This window comes from Danio rerio, chromosome 11 (genome assembly GCF_049306965.1).
Source record: "Danio rerio strain Tuebingen ecotype United States chromosome 11, GRCz12tu, whole genome shotgun sequence".
Classification (NCBI taxonomy): domain Eukaryota; kingdom Metazoa; phylum Chordata; class Actinopteri; order Cypriniformes; family Danionidae; genus Danio; species Danio rerio.
The window spans coordinates 11194443-11214130 of record NC_133186.1 but is presented as its reverse complement, the minus strand read 5'-3'; the positions used below and the strand labels follow the sequence as shown (position 1 = coordinate 11214130).

Genomic DNA, 19688 nt, shown 5'->3' with positions numbered 1-19688 from the left:
TGCATTTGTGGTGTTGATATAAAACTTTGCAATCATTATCACTGCTTTCTACAGATATAGCTCCTTTAACTGGCAAATAGTTGGTGATAATAAAAAAAATAACCCAAATATACGTACACTTCACCTGTAAATTATGGATTGGTCCACCTTGAACAGATGCTTCTCTGTTGTCAGACAATTCTAAATTGTTTTTGTGCATTGATCGTCTGAGGTCATGGGGGGCTTGTGATTGTGAGTGAGGGGCAGCAGGGGATTGAATTCCCTGCTAGGTGTCAAAATTGCTTGAAGAGAGAAGAGGAAATGAAAGGATACAGAGTACAAATCAGCAAAGTAAAGTAAACAGCTTATTATCAAACATCTTGTGAAATTAGGCAATTAGAACAGAAAAACAAAACAGAAACAAAACGAAGAAGCGTTTACGAAACACTAAAGAAAACATTAAAAAATATAGTAAATACAAGTTTCGTCATACTTATTTCATTAAATAAATTAGTATTAAACTAGTCATAGTTTCATTTTTATGTATAGGTTATATAATGACATCTAAAATGTCATCATGGCATGCGCTTTTAACGTTTCATAGACTTTTAATTTGAAACCCCAAGCTCTCCGTCCTGTATATCCCTGTTGTGGTGCGTTTCACGTTGGTAATTCTGGCTGATTCATTGTAGACGAGCTGAAACTCAGCTGCCACTCTCACATTTTCTCTTTCTTATTGAACAACAGGTAAAGAAATAATGAACATTTACTATCATTCAGTATTTGCTTACGGAACATTGTGCTGTTTTTGTCACTGTGTGTGTGGTAAGCCTATAAATGTTGCTGAAAGATGTGTTTAGCCTCTGTAGCATCATTAGCATTTTTGCAGTTTATTTAACGTTAGATGGAAAATGATAGTGAACATTAATACAACCAAAGTTATTTCCTCTTATTTTAAAGACTAATGTAATTCTACACGCTGTCGTTTGCCTGTTGTTTATGTGTTCATGGACTTAAACTGTGTGTAAATAGCACTATGCTAAATAGCTTAGCATGTTAGCATTCTGACAAAGCATTAAAATCCATTTTTTGTGTGTGTTTGTCAAGAATAAACAGCTATTTGTGTTTGTGTCTGACACTGTGGATTTGTTTAATTAGTTACACTTTAAAAAGGTTTAGAAGGGAATGTAGGTACTTTTGAATGCCCTAGTGTGAATGTTCATGAATCAGCTACGTTACATTCATGATGAAAGTGAACAGGTCTTTTAACATGAGCAAACCTGTAAAGTAAATTCATTGTTTTCTTTATTTATGTCTAGATATAAGGAATGGACCGGCTCTTGAGGCTTGGAGGGGGAATGCCGGGACTCAGCCAGGTAAGTTTTCATATTTGGCTCTATTTTATAAAGGTGGTGTTTTGAAATGTGTCTACTGCGAATGACAGCAGTCAGTAGACCAGGGTGCTAAGTTACACCTGCTGTCACAAACTTTGTGCAAAAGTCACAGATGGTTTTGCTATTGCTGTATTTTTAAACTCAAGAAACGGTCAAAACATTTTCCAATAAAAATATATACATGCACAATAAATTGAGTTTAAAAGGATGAACCCCTAATAACATCCTGGCCAAATTAACAAAAAATTGCAACAAAAATTCTTCATGACTGGTTGAAGTTTGGTCTGTAGGAAAACAGACACACGTGCATATAGTTATCTGCTGAAAACTTAAGACATTTTGTTATGCAAAATTTTAGTTTCAAATGAAAGAGTGTCATTAGTAGATGTGTGTGTACATTTTATTTATATATATATATATATATATATATATATATATATATATATATATATATATATATATATATATATATATATATATATATATACACACACACACACACATACATCGCATGATATGCAATGCTGAGTTTGTATTATATATCCTTTTTTTTTGCCCTATGACTGTATTCGGGCATAAGCAATTGAACTTTTTGTAACTTTAATAATGAATAATTTTATTGAATTATTTACATATTTATTGTTCATTTGCTTTACCTGAATGCTGTTAGACTCAGAAACCACAGTTTATTTTAATAGAATCTTTTTCTTTATTTTATTTTTCTATTCATGTAGATTGTTTATTAGATTTTATGCAGTTGCACTTTTTTCAAATAGAGCTTATTATGCCATCTGGTGAAATTATACTCCTATCGCAATATTGAATGGCAGAACAACAAAATATCGCAGTGTTACAAATATTGTGTAGCCCTATATTGCCCCACATTGAAGTTTCAATGCTGATATGGTATATTATGCAGCCCTAATATATATATATATTTAAATATATATCTTTGATAGGGTGTGTGGCATCTGAAAGGCTGAACATAAAATACTACTACACTTGATTTTGGTTTTATTGTTTAAAAAAAAAAACAGACACCCTGTTAAATGAGAATCTGAAATATTTTATGGCATACCATATAAAATAAAGGTGATTTAGTATTCAAAAATGTTTTATTTTGATTGTTTTTAAATTAATTGGTCTTGTACTTAATATTTTCTGACCATTTTTCATAGTATATGTATTATTCCGGTACTTTACCAAATAGGTAATATGTCATATGACAGATAATCAAAAAAGGGTTCGCAGGTGGCTTTGAAACATGCAATGCTATCAAAAACATTGTGCCAAATGTAAAGTGCTAGAGAATTGAGAGAGCCAGGATTTAAAAAGTGGTTTTGATGCCTTTTTTCATAGACAAAGAATATTTTTTAGCTACCACCATTCCTTATTGGACAGCTTTTTTAATTTGATGACTGAACACATGAAGTCAAAGTAATACATATTTCTTAATGTGTATTCCCAAACCCCTTTGGGTCACTTTATTTTGATGGTCCGTTTATGGAATTTAAGTTACATTGCATCTTCATGCCAACTAATTCTCATTAGATCAACTAAGTAGACTGTTAGGTTGGGGTTAGGGTTGGTGTACTGTAAGTTGACGTACTTGCTACTTATCTTATAGTCGGTTAGATAAACTAACTAAAAAGATTATGCTTTTTTCAGCATGTTTAAATGCATTGCTGATTTGTACTTAACAACATCTGTAGTACTGCAAACACTTTTCGTCAGTGAAGATCCTTATATCTGAGGTTTTCTATGTGAGAATAGATGTGTCAGGTGGTAAGCAGATGCACATAATAGGATGCTTTTTGTGTGTAGGGGAGACAGGTTTTGTGAGACCATCCTCGTGATTTTTTTTTTTTTTCGTGAAGCCTGTGCATGATGGGTAGAGAGACGTCTCTCAGCTCTCTCTGCCAATTAACACTTCCAGTAACAGGCTGCCTCCCTCTGATTCACACTCCACTCCAGCAGACAGAGAGGGAAAGAAGAGCGGAGGAAAAAACACCCATGATTCTATTCTGCTTTCATACTCTTTATTTCTGTCTTTACAGCTGCACATGCTTTAAGATTAAATTCGAGCTGAAGAGTGTATCATGCAGTATTGATTATTCTGAAGTGTTGATTAGATTTTTGCTGGTGTTTATTGAGCTGAGTTCTGATTGGCTTTTTAGTGTTCACACATGTCCGTATGGTTTTGTATGTGTGTGTATATGATGATAATTGAGGTCATTGCTATTTGCTAACACAATAACCTTTGCAAAATAATAGTGCTACAATTATACAAGTGTCACTGCATCTCTAAAAGACATTTTCTAAGCTGATAGGTATCGCACACACGCACACTCACACATTATTTATTTTTCTTTACATGCATACATGTATATTGCAACTTCAATTATTATTATTTTTGTTTGCACTTGTGTGTCTTGTTATTTTCATTTTTATTTTCTGAACTTAAAGTAATGTTAGCATATTGTGTTTTACCATGATTTACAGAACACAGAGACTACCATGTTATTAATTGTATATTAGGGAAATCTAGTCAGGCATGTTCAAACAAGAACATTAAAGCTCAAGTTTAATGTCACAGTGCAATATTTAATCTCTTTTTTTATCTTATCATACAATTTAAAATATTTTCATTTATTGAATGCATATTATTATTTTTAATAGCAGTCTTATATACACACAATTTCCAAAACAGTTTCTCTCTATAATAAAAATAACATCATACTATTGTTAATTGTATGGTACTTGTTTATAAAGTACTTGTGTATAGTACTTGAGATGGTACTATTAAAAAAGTCCTGAATTTAGAACACATTTGTTTTTTCATGGTGTTAGCTGGTGTTAAATAACTTTATTATTAGGTTGTAGGGCTGCATGATATTGAAAAAAACTGACAGTGATATTTTGTTATTTATTGAGATATGAATATGACTTTCACAGTTTTACATTGACTGTGATGATTTTGTTGTGTAGTGTGTCTGCATAAAATATACAAAAATGATACAAAAATACACAAAATAATAAAATTTAAAGCACAGATGAAAACAAAAGAACAAAGATGAAAAATTAAATAAACCACACTATGGTTTTTGGTGGAGTCCAACAGTGGCACAAATAAAAGTACCTTCATTATACAGATATATATATATATACAGTGCTCGGCATATCTGAGTACACCCCTCACAAATCTTTCATTTGAATTCATAATTTCTATAGGAGGCTTTACGATATTATATTTGTGCATATACATTAGATTAGTCAGCATTAAAGCCAAAATCTGGAGCTAATCTAACAAAATAACTTGCGATAACAGTCCAGAAATAAGTAGCCTAAATTTGATAGAGATAGAAAAACTATTAAACTAATTAAATCAAAATTTAAAAAAAGAGCAAAAATCAAGAGAAACAAAACATAAACAAAAAAAATCTTATTTTGTCAATTTTGTAGTTTGTAATTTTTTTGGCAATATTTTGTATGAATTTAAACTATCTTTTTATTTCTAAAGAATTAATCTATTATTTTAATGAATATTTTGAATTAATAAATCTGTTTTGTTAAAATGCAGTAAAATTTATTTTCTATATACACTAAGAAATGGGTAAAAATATTATAACATTTTCAATGGGTTGTGCTCATTTATGCTATTAATCAACCCAATTTATCAAGTCTAATCTAAGTGTTAAAGCAGAAAACTTTACAAGGTCGTGTGTCCAAACTAACTTGAAATCTCTTGAGATTCTGCGATGTGACTATGATATATTGTGCAGTCCTAATAGGCTGAATAATTAATAGCCTGTTAATAAATCAACATCAAATGCCTAGTATACAAATATTTAATATTGACCATTCAGTTTTTTCAAAGTTAAACCTTAAAATCAGCTGCAAATTATAGATATTTTTTCTGTATATTACAAAATAACAATTCATTTGTGTTAACAATTCTTTCAAAAAGTACTTTTACTCTTACTATTTCTGTTCCTTGTATCAAAACATTATTTGACCTTGTAAAAACTGAATTAAAGAAACCAGGCATTCACATATGAATAATTAAAGGTCAAATCGTCTTGCAACCAAATATCAGCAGTGTTTTGCTCTGGAGATTTGACTCGCCTGAACTGAAGTGTGTGTTTTCCGTAGGGTCCTCCCACAGATGCTCCCGCTGTGGACACGGCTGAACAGGTGTACATCTCCTCCCTCGCTCTGCTCAAGGTCAGCATACACACAGGTTTTCTCACTAACATGTTCTCGGTCACAGGCTGTTCTCATGTTATGTGAAGGATGGTTTAAATCTAATGGTTAATTTCTTCTGGTTTGTTTTGTGTCATGGTGTTGTCATGTTGGTCTTTAATTTTAAGTTTACTATAGGTTTGCCGGAAAGTTATTTCATTATATTTTGATGTAATAAAATATTCAATACAACTTGTTTGTTTGTGTTTTAATGTATTTATTATACTTGCATGTTTTTGCCATGAAATAGCCTAAGATGCTAACCTAAAATAAAAAATATAGTAAATAAAATTACTACTAATACTAGTAGTGTAAATTGGACATTGGATGTTGTAATTAAAGGTGAATTATTAGACTTATTTGAAACAAATTATGTTAACAGTCAGTAAATTTACATGGACAGCATATTCTAAAACTAACATAACTAGGACAATACTCTGATTAAGAACTGTTCATTTAAACCAATATTTTGATGACCTTAAACTAGATAAAGTTGTACTTTTAGTAAGCACAAATCAAGTGTTCCCATTTTAGTGGCATTATCAAAGTGCAATGTGGATGTGTACACCTTGTCACATATACTATGATATAGAACTTTTGACAGTTTTTTTCCTTAAAATTGACCATAAACAAAATAAAATAACGGGGCTTTGAGCAAGTATTTATTTCAGCTGTTTTTCATTTGCATGTTAGATAATTAACTGCTCTAAAAATTAATAGATAATAGTAAAATGCTTAAAACTGTATGTGATACTATAAAGATGACAAACTGGGTGTTGATATCCCCATGCAACACTCTAGAATTTTGATCTCTGATTAATTGATCTATTTACTGTAACAGAACCAGAAAAGGAATATTTAAAAAGCAAGCCATGTAAACATATCAAGTCCACATGAAATCAAAATGTACTGTTTATTTTGCTGAATAAACAAAAGGTAAAAATAAATTAATGCAAGTTAATCCACTGACCGAAAAAAAACATGTTTGTTTTGATAATTTCACCATTTGCTCGGGAATGGCAGTCCTTGTCTGATGTCAGTTTGGCAGCTTGGCCAGAACATACATTTTTTTAGCCACATCTCTCAACCGTTAGTTTGCTGAAAGTGAAAGATCAGAGGAGAAGTGCAAAAATAAAATCACACCCTCTTCTCAATATTCCTTTTTACTTTAAACGCAATATCATAATGTAAGTAATACTAAAGTCTAAAGTCTTGGTCACATGAACTTTGGTCAATATTTGCTTTATTCAGAATAAGGTAAATAATTAGATCACTGATGTCCATGTAATTGTACCCACAGTAATTGGTCAATGTCAATCTGATTGTCAGTTTGCAGCAGAACAAGCATTCTTGTCTTGAGAAAAAAAAATATTTTTCCTCTCTATAAAATCATCTGTATGTTTGTGTAGATGCTGAAACATGGCCGTGCTGGTGTGCCCATGGAAGTCATGGGTCTGATGCTGGGAGAGTTTGTGGACGATTACACAGTACGCGTGATCGATGTGTTTGCCATGCCGCAGTCAGGAACGGTGAGTGAGGATTTTCCCAGCTACATTTTTCAAATCTTTGTTTAATAAGAAGCTGATTACAAAAACGGTAGGCAGACAACTAATTTTATTTTCAAACCATACCTGCAGAAAGCAAGGAAAGTATATCTGGAACATCAGAAAAGAAAGATCCAGATTCAGAAAATCATTTACAATTGCTGAAGTCCTCTTGTTTTTCCACAATGAAAAAAACGAATTCTCACACTGACATCTTTCTTGTGTTTCAAATGACACACTGTACACTGTACTCTTGCTTAGGATATATTTAAGCTTAGTTTACAGTACATGCATTTAAAAAAACCTTGCAATCAGCCTTTTGCTACTTGTTTAAACTACTTATTTAAAATGAATATTGTTAAAACAATTCTTAGGTATTTTTGAGACAACTTAATTGTTTTATATTAAATCCCTTTAAGTTTGTAAAAACGATTAAGTTGACTTAATCGAGTTGTGTTGGGACAACATGAAGGATTTGCGTGGAACATAGCATCTTTTTACAGTGTGACTTTCAGCCTTGGCAGATCTCTGTGCCATTCAGACTACATGACTTGATTTTTATGACTATAATCCAACAATTTGATGCATGTTACTCGGTTTTTTCATTTATTTACTACACGTTTATATATTAACTAAACTTTATATTGAATATCTAATATTGGAATACACACAACGCATTAACGAAATAAATTCAGATTAGGCTATATAAATATGTACTTATATGATAAATGTTTGAAAACAACATTCTATTTTAAATAATTAAAATTAAACTTTTTTTATACACAAAGAATATTGAAAAAACGAAGACACACATTATTTTTCTTTTGACACCAAATGCAGCAATGAAAGTTTTGCTTTGGTGGGTGCAACACATTACTGAAAGTGTCTGACTTGATTGCAATCTCCTAACTCCTCCTGCGATATTTAAATAAATAAAACTTGAAGCTAATCTGTACTAGACATTATGCATTATTCAGTTAACCTTTTATGTTTATATATATATATATATATATATATATATATATATATATATATATATATATATATATATATATATATATATATATATATATATATTATTTTTACATTTATAAACTTACTATGTCATTCACTATAGGAATCTCTCTAATACATTATTAAAGCTCCAGCAGTTAATGTAGTATTAAATGTAGTATTCACCACTTGTGATATAATGCATCTTTATACTAGGTGGGGGTTCACCAGTGGTTCTGAATGTGTGATTTGTTTACAGGGTGTGAGCGTTGAGGCCGTGGACCCCGTTTTTCAAGCTAAGATGTTGGACATGTTAAAGCAGACGGGACGGTGAGGGAATAACAGTGGAAAACTACTCTTCCGGGATAAACTGGTATATTAGATTGTAAAGGTTTGTGATCTTTTTTTTTCTTGCAGGCCTGAGATGGTGGTGGGCTGGTACCACAGTCACCCTGGTTTCGGCTGCTGGTTGTCGGGTGTGGACATTAACACACAGCAGAGTTTCGAGGCGCTGTCAGAACGTGCTGTTGCCGTTGTGGTAGATCCCATCCAGAGCGTCAAAGGAAAGGTAAAAATGACATGAAATTTTATGTTTTGTTCTGATTTTGTTTTCCATTTTTATTTTTCGGTTTTCTTTTTTCTTTTCTTTTTTTCAGGACTTAATTAAAAAAAATTAAATACCTTTAGTTAATCAAAAAAATCAATTCACTTAGAAGAAATAAAAAGTAAAAATAAAAAAAGTTATGTGTGACTTCTTTTTAATCTCAGAATTGTGAGATATAAACTTGAAATTGCAACTTAAGTCAGATTTCTGAGAAATGGTTACAATAAAGTCAGAAAGTTATAAAGTCAGAAAAAGTCGCAATAACCTTTTTAAAAATTCAGTGCTGGGAATGGGCTTCTATACAGTTTAACTAGGGGTGTCAAAATTAATTGTTTCTTTGGTGCACCGCGATGCAGACGCAGACAATTCGGTATCGGTTCAGTAATAATCATAACCGGTTATTATGTACTGACGTCATTTATCTCCTATGCGCTCTGTCGCGAGGGAGGTAGGCGCGAGTATTTACAACACTCAGCCAACTCATGGCCGGTCCGTGGCATAGGCACCATAGGCAAATGCTAAGGGCGCTGTATATCCAGGAGTGCGCCAGAAAGGAGCGCGGTTCAGTTGGTTTTGTTTTCGATATTCTTGACACACATTCAGTTACAGACGGCCAAAAACCTCCTATCCTAAAAAGATCTAATGTGTGTTTCCTACAAAAAGACAAAGCTGGTTATGATTCAAAGCTGTCTTTCTTTTTTTCGCTCCACACTATGAGCACTGCTCCGTTTAAGCCCTCGCAATATGTGTTTAGCTGGGATAGCTCGTGCTGAGAGGAGCTCTCAGTAAGGGACCGTCGGAAAAGTGCTTCTTTTTTTCTGTTTTTTTGTTTTTTTTTCATTTTTCTGCTCCGCTCTTCGCGAGCTCTCCCTGTTGCAAGGGCTTAAGTGTGTGTGCGTGTGCGCGTGTGTGTGTGTTTGTTTTTTTGGTGCGGTCTATGTTTGTGTTTGAATGAGAGACAGTGTGGTGCTGTGTCTCTGTGTGTTTATACAGACAGCTTGTTATAGCCTCTCCTCTAAAGTATAACACTGTTTATGGAAAGCATCGTCAATGCACAGTGATGCACCAAAATATCGAATTGAACCGAATCGAAGGCATGATAATCGTAACCGAACCGTGAGACCAGTATAGGTTCACACCTCTAAGTTTAACAATAGTTTATGAAGAATTAAACAAAAAATTACATTTTAGGGACCCTATAAAATGCATTTCTGAAATGAATCCAAAAACTGAAATTAAACTAAACATGTTGTCCTACAGACACTGTGAGTTTCCATGTGTGCATGATATGTGAAGTGACTCTCAGATCACGTCCAGTAATCCAACATCATGAGCGCCCCAATGCATTTAGAAAACAAAACTGCATCATTCACTCACAAAGACGAGCAGAACATGCAGATCTTACATTTAAACAATCTTTTTCAGTTTAAAATTCACAGGCAGTCCTCTCGATCATGATTTCAGTAGGTGAACAATACAACCGTTGATTTATTTATTAAAAATTTAGCAAATTCCATGACACTCCATGTTACATAGCTACTGTTATTATGTTTTAATACAGTTATAAGGCCTTAGACATGTAACAGTCCATGAACATGCCAGCACTATTAAAGGAATTGCTCATTATTTAAAAACGCTTTCATATTCGATTCACCTGTGCCTTTAAACACACTTTGAGATGGTATCATTTCACACAGTCATTCTTCAGAGATTCTTCTATATGTGAACATGCACTCACACTTCCTGTCGGAGTGTGAGAGTGTCTGGATTTCTGTGAATTTTTTTCTTTTCTTTCTTTTTCATCCTGAAGCTGTGAGCTCTATTAGCACCCTCTGATCCACGCGAGAGAATGTGAGGACTCTTATCTCTTCCGTCAGTCCTGGGCTGTTGGTATTATAGGAAGAAGAAATAGTATTATAGAAAGTAGGCATTAGGAAAAAGAGAGATGTCAAATTATATTCTGCAATGGTATAATTAATATTTGTTATAGTCTGTATGTAAAGCCATTATGATATCCGGTTCTATTAGTGTGTGCAATATTTATTATCTACTGTACTATAATAACTGTTACTGTAATTAGGTGCAAGCTTATTTTCGAGTACGCTAATTAAATGGCAAAAAACTAAAATATATCTTCCTTTAAAAGCACTTACTGCTTGATAAATCCTGTTAGAATGCAGTTAGGTTGACCTTCTAAGTCGGTATGAATACAAAATATCCCTTTATTTATTTTGTTTGCTTGATATATTAAATCGTTAGGTCATATCACAAAGTAGTCCTGTTTTTGTGAGTAATCTCAAACTGAGTGAGTTCCATTTAAAACAGGATTTTCTTTTTCCATACTATAATAGTTCTAAACAGCTGGAGCAGAGCATTTTGCACCTTAGAGCAATATTATAGTCTTTAGTTCCTGAATGAATCTGTTTTTATCCTTGACAAACCTAGGCCTGTAGAAGTAACAGCACCAACAATATAATCCCCACACACATTGTCAGTATGGCAGTTATATTGTTATATGGATGTAAAAAAAATTACTGTTCAAACATTTGAGGTAAGAATTTTATTTTTACATTTAATTCTATTTTATTTTTATGTTGCAGAACATTTTTGAATTCATCTTTATTTCTGTTGTGCTTTTACAATGTAGATCGTGTCTTGGTAGCTTAGCATAGAAGTTCTAGTAAATTGAAACTACGTCAGTCCAGTTTTCAGAGTTTAAGTTCACCAATTGACAAAAGTGAAGGAGAAAAAAAACCTTGAGAGAAACCACGCTCAGTTGGGCACAACCATTTCTCCTCCGGCCAAACTTTTTGTCTAGAGCTGCAGTATAGGCCTGGATAAAATAATTATATTGCTTAATATACGGCAATGTATTAAATAGTCTGTTTTTCAAATCAAATAAAACCTGTTATTTTTAACACTGTTCCTTAAAATAAATGGATTTAATAATTAACAAAATCATATTTAAATGTGTCATTGTTTTTACTCAAAGAATATTTAACAATGTACCTATTTTAGACATTGATAATAATACAATTTTTTTGGAGCAACAGATCAACATATTTGAATGATTTATTAAGTTGCTATGACTTAGAATGCTCAAAAAAAATCTTCAACACTTTATTATTATTGTTATTATTATGATCATTATAAACATTTAATTGAACTAATGTCAGTATTTTAAAATATAGGTGTTTTTTCTGCTTGCGACACAGTGACTCAGTGGTTAGCACTTTCGCCTCACAGCAAGAAGGTCACTAGTTTGAGTCCCAGCTGAATCAATTGGCCATTCTGATGTTCTCCCTGTGTTCGTGCGGGTTGGGTAAACAACCCGCAAAATTGACCAGTGTATTGGGTAAACAAAATTGGCCAGAGTGTATGAGTGCGTGCGTGCATGCGAATGAGTGTGTATGGATGTTTCCTACTACTGGGTTGCAGCTGGAAGGGCGTCCGCTGCTTAAACACATGCTGTAATAGTTGATGGTTCCTTCTGCTGTGGCGACCCCTGATGAATAAAGAGACTAAGTCAAAAAGAAAATAAGTATTTTTACTGTATTTGTTCAAATAAATGTAGTGTTAATAAACATTACTTTCAGAATCTCTTATTAACTCAAACATTTACATAGTATTGTGCAAACTTTATGATGCTTAAATTGCAGCGCTATTATTTGCATAAGAAGTCATGCTGACAAATTAATAATGAAATATATTTAAGCTTACTTTATTTGAGTGGGGGTTGGAGACGGGCAATGAAACATTTACCTGAACTTCAACTTGACTTGAAGTATCTGACCTGAAGGCTTCATTGCATTGCCCCTTGTTTGTTTTCTGTTTTTAAATATTAATGTCCTGCACCTCCAGAGTATCATCCTGTCTCTGTGAGCATGGCACGAGTGGTTTAAAGAGTATTTTGAGTTCCTTGTGGTGTCAGCACTACACAATCTTTCAGTCTTTGTCTTGTGCTCGATTTATAATTCACCCTCCAAGCATCACACAATCACAGGGAACATCCCGGCACAGGGAATGCTCCCCTCAGCACAGATGCGGGACACTGCAGGATTTTACACCCATTCATTCAGTCAGGAACTAACGAGTCTCCGGGGTTCAGGAGGCGTTACTGTGTATGTGTGTCTCTGTGCGTGTGTTCTCAAAGGTGTGATCAGTGCTCTTCTACACAATCTGAGCTCTCTTCTGCTTGTCATTCTTTTATTCAAGTCAAAATCTCCATTAGAATTCTCATAAATCCCATGAAATTATATTCTGTTATTATACGTTTATAGTGTAATATAATGTAAAATTTTCTGTTTTCTTAGATTTATTAGATACATATTTTTGGCTTATTGTAAAAGCAGTCCTGTTTTTGTCAACATATTTATTAGCTTTATTTATTTATTTATTTATTTATTTATTTATTCATTTATCGGGATCCCCATTAGCCGCTATTCTTCCTGGGGTTCATAAATCCTTAAGCTTAAGCCAATATCAGGACGAAAACGAATACCATAATAAAAGCTCTCATAATTAATCACAGCAAGGACATTTGATACCAGCAGATGCCTCCTAAGCTTTTATTAATCCTACTATGTATTTTGGACTCTTATTTTGAAAACAGGAGAGGCATGGAGCAGTTTTGTGAAACAGGCAGTCTGTTCAAATGTTTTTTTTTAATTTAATGTGCATATTGTAAAAATGTTTGTAATGAGGCAAGAAGCACATGTAAACCTGAGTAAAAGTTTTTAATGCACGTTAATGCATCATGTCATATCACTTTGCTCTTATTGTGATTTTTGTCTTGAACAAAAGAATCCCGATAAACTTTTTTAAAAAAATTAAACTCATTATATTAATTCCTGCCTGATTTTACATAAAGTTGGTACAGAAAGTATTCAGATCCCCTTAAAATTTTCAAACTTTGTTATAATGCAGCCATTTGCCATAGTCAATCTTAGGACCATGTGATATTTCAGTTTTTCTTTTTGGATAAATCTGCAAAAATGTCAACAATTCTATGATTTTTTGTCAATATGGGGTGCTGTGTGTACATATTAAAGAAAAAATGACCAAATTATTTTAGCAAATGACTGCAATATAACAGAGTGAAAAATTTAAGTGGGTCTGAATACTTTCCGTACCATATGTTAATATTTCAAAATACAATTTTCAAAATCTTCTTTGTCAAGTACAAAATTATGTCATTTAGCCTGTATTTTATCCACAACACAACTCTGGGGCAAACTAGGTTAGTCTGGTGGCAGAAATATGTCGCACATACTCCTAAAATAAACCTCTCCACCACTTCAGTTGAAAAGAGTTAACAAGCCATCCACATGATTTGTTAAAATTTGACAAATCAAGTATAATAGGGTATATGGCGAGCTAGTGTTTTTTCCATACTAATTAACTTCCGGTGACCTGTTATTGTGATTTTTTTTTTTTTTTTTTTTTTTTTTTCATTTTATATGGTTTCTTTTACAGCTTCGATGTTGTAATGTATAAAATACAATCAGTTAAATAAACTTTGCCATTCATTCAGTTGTTCAAGTGTAAAATGAGACAAAATGGCTTTTTACTCGCACACGCCCGTCAGATTCGGCAGGTTAGCGCGGAAGCTGCATTGAATATACTGGGGTAAAATAAATGCTCGTATTATAAAGACATGATGTGGAAAAAGTAAATTAATGCAGTGCTTCTTGTACAATCTGAGATTCACTTTATATCGGATAATCAGCTAGTGGAGATCGCTGATTTTTAAAGAAAATAGACCTTATATGCGCCGATTTTTGCATTGGCATACAGTTGATCGGAAGTGCTTAATCCAGGTTACTGACAAATTCCTATTACCATGCTTCGACATATACCCTATTGTTTTGCATGAGCACATTTACATCAGTGTGTGTGTGTCTTTGTTTGTTGAACAGGCACTGACAAGCTACTAAGCATCAGATCAGAGCTCAATAATATTCATGATCATTCCAAATACAGTCAAAACGAAGTTTTTTATTTTAGAGGTAATGGCCTTGGTTATAATTAAGCATATAAAACCATTTCTGGTGAATTCTTGAACGTACCTAAGCCACATACCTATATCAAATAACAAAAACATATTAAATCAGTGCACTTTATGGCACCTTTAAAATATATTTGGTAGTTATTTTATTTAAGATCTGCTTCTGTTTTCAGTATGGTAATAAATGTCACATGAAACAGTGTTCCTACTCATACTGGTTACATTTAACACTGGATTAAGCCATAATCCGTGCCTAAAGTGTTCAGTCAAAATAGTTTATGCTGTTGTTCATTTATGACATCACAGAAACAAAAATAAAAATAGAAATCTAAAATAGAAACTTTAACATGTTTGTGTGTGATTAGGACAAAAACTCCTTTTAACATGGATAAGCTTTTATCCCATGTCGCAGTGTCATTTTGCTTGTAGTTAGGACACCGTGTTATATGCATGCATACATGTTTGTGTGTGTACATCTAATGGCAAGTTTTGACCTGTGTGTGAGCTCAGGTGTGCTGCCTTTGCCTATATGATCTGAATGGACACCTATTGTTCGTTCTCTTTCTGTAAAAGTGTCTTTCTCTATCTTTCTTTCCTTTGAATTAGATTATGGTATGTTTTATTGGGCTTGTACCGTCCATGTTATGTTCCACCATAACTCCCAAACTGCTGGAGTTTAGTGCTTGTTTTCATTTTTCCTCCAGGTTGTTATTGATGCCTTCAGGCTAATAAATGCCAATATGATGGTGCTGGGTCATGAACCACGTCAAACCACTTCTAACTTGGGACATCTCAACAAACCATCGATTCAGGTTACTGTGGTTTTGGTTTTACTTGTTTGAAAAAATAAGTGTAATGTATTTTATAAAATTAAATGAGCAGGATAGTTCAGCCAGATTTCTGCCATATTTTCTCTTTTTCCCTTGTTGAAAATCAAAGCAAAAGAAGATATTTTAAATAATGTTGGAAGCCACTGATTTCCATAGTATTCTTTCCTACTGTGGGTGTCAATGGCTATTGGTTTTGACATATGGAAGTTAGTGGCTTCCAACATTCTTTGAAACTATTTGAGGTTGAACATTTGGCGAGTGAATTAAAACCTTTGGGTGTGCTATTCTTGTAGTTTGTTTTGTCTTTATATAGAAAAGATATATTGAATGTTGCTAAGGGTTGTTTCTCTTGTTCAGGCTTTGATTCATGGACTCAACAGACATTATTACTCCATTACCATCAACTACAGGAAGAATGAATTGGAACAGAAGGTTTGAACTTGTAGATATTGTTAAAATGCTTTTAATTCATTCATTGTTGTAATTAGAACGTTTATAGGGGTTGTGTTCGTTTGTGTTCAGATGTTACTGAACCTCCACAAGAAGAGCTGGATGGAGGGTCTGACTCTGCAGGATTACAGTGAACACTGCAAACTCAACGAGACCATCGTCAAGGAGATGCTCGAACTGGCCAAGAACTACAATAAGGTGAAGAGGACCACCCATTTCCATCTAGTATTAACTAGTGGTTTAACAGATCTTAAAACTCACTATTTGGAATTACATATTGGGTTTCTGAGTGATTAATCAGTTTATACAAATATTTACTTTTAGAATTTACTTTTAATTTTAAAATAAATATATAACAAAAGTGTTTCAGTAAATAATTCTTTGTAATTAATTAATTAATTAATTAATGTTTGTTTAGCATTAATTATCCAAAATATAATTTCTACCCCAACTGCTTGCTGTCACTTAAGATATTAACTATATTAATGCATGTTATTTACATTATGAAATAATTCTGTGTGTATCTTCACCATTCAAGCACAATAACCCACTAAAAATAACTGAAAAATACAATTAACAAGCTGAACTAATATTTGTATAATCAATATTGTAAATGTTATTACCTAAGGATGGGTACTGAAACACGGTACTTTATCGTTGTCAGTGCTACATTATAAAAGAGCGAAGTATCGATAAGCTCTGACGTTAACGGTTTTGCTATTAGTACTGGAGAATTATTGCAGAATAAACATTACTTACAGTTGCTTAATTAAACTGACCAACCTTTTCTAATATTTAATACTCGTCTACACAGTTGGCAATCTCATTCTCACATGAGAAATGCTTATGTTTCCGGTGGCCGCGTCGAATATAAAAGAATAAATAAAGGCTCGCGCTAAGAGCACACACATAGGTTGGGACACAGACTCGCACGCACACACAGCTTGTAACCTTGCGAAGTGAACCAAATGGGTTGTATTTCCTGAGTGGATAACGACAATGTACTTTGCTACAAATGCAACAAGTTGTTTTCTTATATTAGCGTAAACGCAAGAAATCTGGTAAAGTGAATGTGTCTTTAAAAAGTGCATTAACTGCAATGAAAAGTGATAAAGTTTTGACTGCCTAGCTAACGGTAACGTTACATCATCCACATCGTTCTGCCAGCAGTCAATCACCTAAATTAGTATAATATTAATAGTTAAATAAACACACACATTCGGTTACAATGAAAACACTATTTTTTTCCTGCAGTAGCCTAAATAAATATTAAAAGTTAAAAATGCTTTTACACCATATGTTTGTCACCAATGAATAGCCGATTAATAAACTATAATTGTTAAGAAGTTATAAAAAAAAATGCTAATTTTTTACATTGCAAGATGCTCCAAAACTATATTAAAACACAGTTAACTCCTACAATATTTTTAACTGTGTGAATGTGTTAATAAAAAATCATACACATTATCTAATTTAACTGCATTTTTCAACTCAAAGAGGGTATTTTCAACTGCAGAGAGCACAATAAACCAAGAGAAGTCCTGACTTCTGTCAGAAAAGTCAAACATGTTGGTTTTTATCCAGAACAATGATTATAAACTGAGAGTCAAGTTTGGGAGTTGGGGGTTGATCCCTTATTATGGTGGGCATAATTCTAGTTTAATCCAGATTTTTTTGGTTCAAAGTGATCCAAATCCTACAAAAAAGGTCTGAAAACCCCAAACTAAAGGTTTGATCCCAATCAAAACAAAGATTAGATTACGTGATCCAATTATGTCATCCGGTTTTTTTTTTTAAATTCTTTTAAAAGACCCATTTTCTAGATTTGAACCAATTCGTTATCCAAAATCCTAGTGGATTACTTTTGAAAAACCAGGCCCAGGGTATTGGGCAAAAAAAAAAAAACTTTTTCGATCAGATTTTGAACTTTTAAACCATAAAATAAATCAGAATAATGTATTTACATAATATTACACTTATCAGTTTATTAAGCTTAATCAGCAATATGGTAATTTCCTTGTATTTATTGTCATCAACTTGTGATCATCAGATTGACAAAAATGCATCTAAAAGGGATAGTTCACCCAAAAAATAAAAATGTACTCGCTATTTACTCGCCCTCAAGTGGATCCAAGTGGATTTTTTGAAAGGAGGATATTTTGTAGAATGCTGGAAACTGATAACCATTGGCAACCTTAGCATGGAAAACCTATTTTAATAGAAGACAATGGCTCCCGGTACAACATTTCTCAAAGCTGTTTTTGTGTGAAATCATTTTTATTTTACATTCTACATTTTTTTGTGTGTGTGTGTGTGTGTGTGTGTATGTTTTTAGGCTGTAGAGGAAGAAGACAAGATGACTCCTGAGCAGCTTGCCATTAAGAACGTTGGAAAACAGGTATCAATCACATTTCTTTCTCTATATTATTTTATTTTCACTATATTATTCTCTATATTAATTGTAAAAACCACACGTGACCTGACAAATTGTTTCATTTTGTTATTTTATTTATTCATTTTTTTTGTAATCTTAGAGATGCAAGTCTTAAAGGACCACTTTTCGGTTGTTCTCTTTCTCTTTGCAGGATCCCAAACGGCATTTGGAAGAGCATGTGGATGTTCTTATGACATCCAATATTGTGCAGTGCCTCGCAGCAATGTTGGACACTGTTGTGTTCCATTGATTTCCCCCATCCATCTCTGTTTGTGCATACATGTTCATATTCTACAACCGTTTTGTCTTTTTAAGAAATAAACACAAAATTCCAGTCACACCATTGTCTCTCCGTCATGGCTGCACAACACAATCTCATCACACTTGGTAAGAATTTCTTGTGAATGAATGGCCGATGCATGTGAATTTGTGGTAACACTTTACAATAAGGTTCATTAGTTAATGCGTTTACTGACATGAACTGATCATGAACAACACATGTACAGCATTTATTAATCATAATTGAACATTTACTAATGCATTATTAACATCCAAGTCCATGCTTGTTAACATTAGTTAATGCACCATGAGTTAACATGAACTAATAATGCGCTACTGTATTTTCATTAACTAACGTTAACTAACATGAACAAATACAGTAGTAAATGTATTGTTCATTGTTCATTTTAGTAAATGGATTAATTAACATTAACTAATCAACCTTATTGTAAAATGTGACCGAATTTGTAAATTGTCATTTGTATGTTTTTCCTGAATGCTTTTTTTCATGTATTCTGAATCCTGGGTTGCATATATAGAAAACTATTGTACAATTTATTAATTTATTTTGTCTTTACTATATGCAGTCTAAATTATGGCACTATTGTTTTAATGTAAATCTATTGTCCTTGCATTTCCCCTTGAACTTCTGGGCTCTGAGGGAGATTTTCAGAGAACAACACTGAAACACCTTATTTAAGATGACAGCACTTCAGGACCACGCTTAAGTGAGCGCCACTGTGAAATATTTATTCGTGTGCTGGGTAAACATGGTTGTTTCTGTCTAAAGCGTTTCACATGATTTCATGATTTTTTTTTTTTATAACTGTATTCAAACCCATGTAGATTTCCTTTCCTATAGATAACAGTTGAAACAATAACTCATTTTAAAGGGAAACTAGAATGATTATTAAGGTTATAATTATAAAAAA

General features: G+C 33.0%; 1 protein-coding gene across 1 annotated transcript; it reads left to right on the top strand.

The window, feature by feature from the left end:
• Positions 1-676: 676 nt before the first annotated feature.
• Positions 677-18817, top strand: psmd14 (proteasome 26S subunit, non-ATPase 14). Its single transcript, NM_001083573.1, is given in 11 exon segments — positions 677-726; positions 1299-1355; positions 5526-5597; positions 7025-7144; positions 8412-8482; positions 8570-8720; positions 15468-15575; positions 15951-16025; positions 16116-16241; positions 18379-18441; positions 18629-18817. Coding segments are annotated over 10 exon segments (933 nt in total). The 5' UTR covers positions 677-726; positions 1299-1307; the 3' UTR covers positions 18728-18817.
• The last annotated feature ends 871 nt before the right edge of the window (positions 18818-19688 follow it).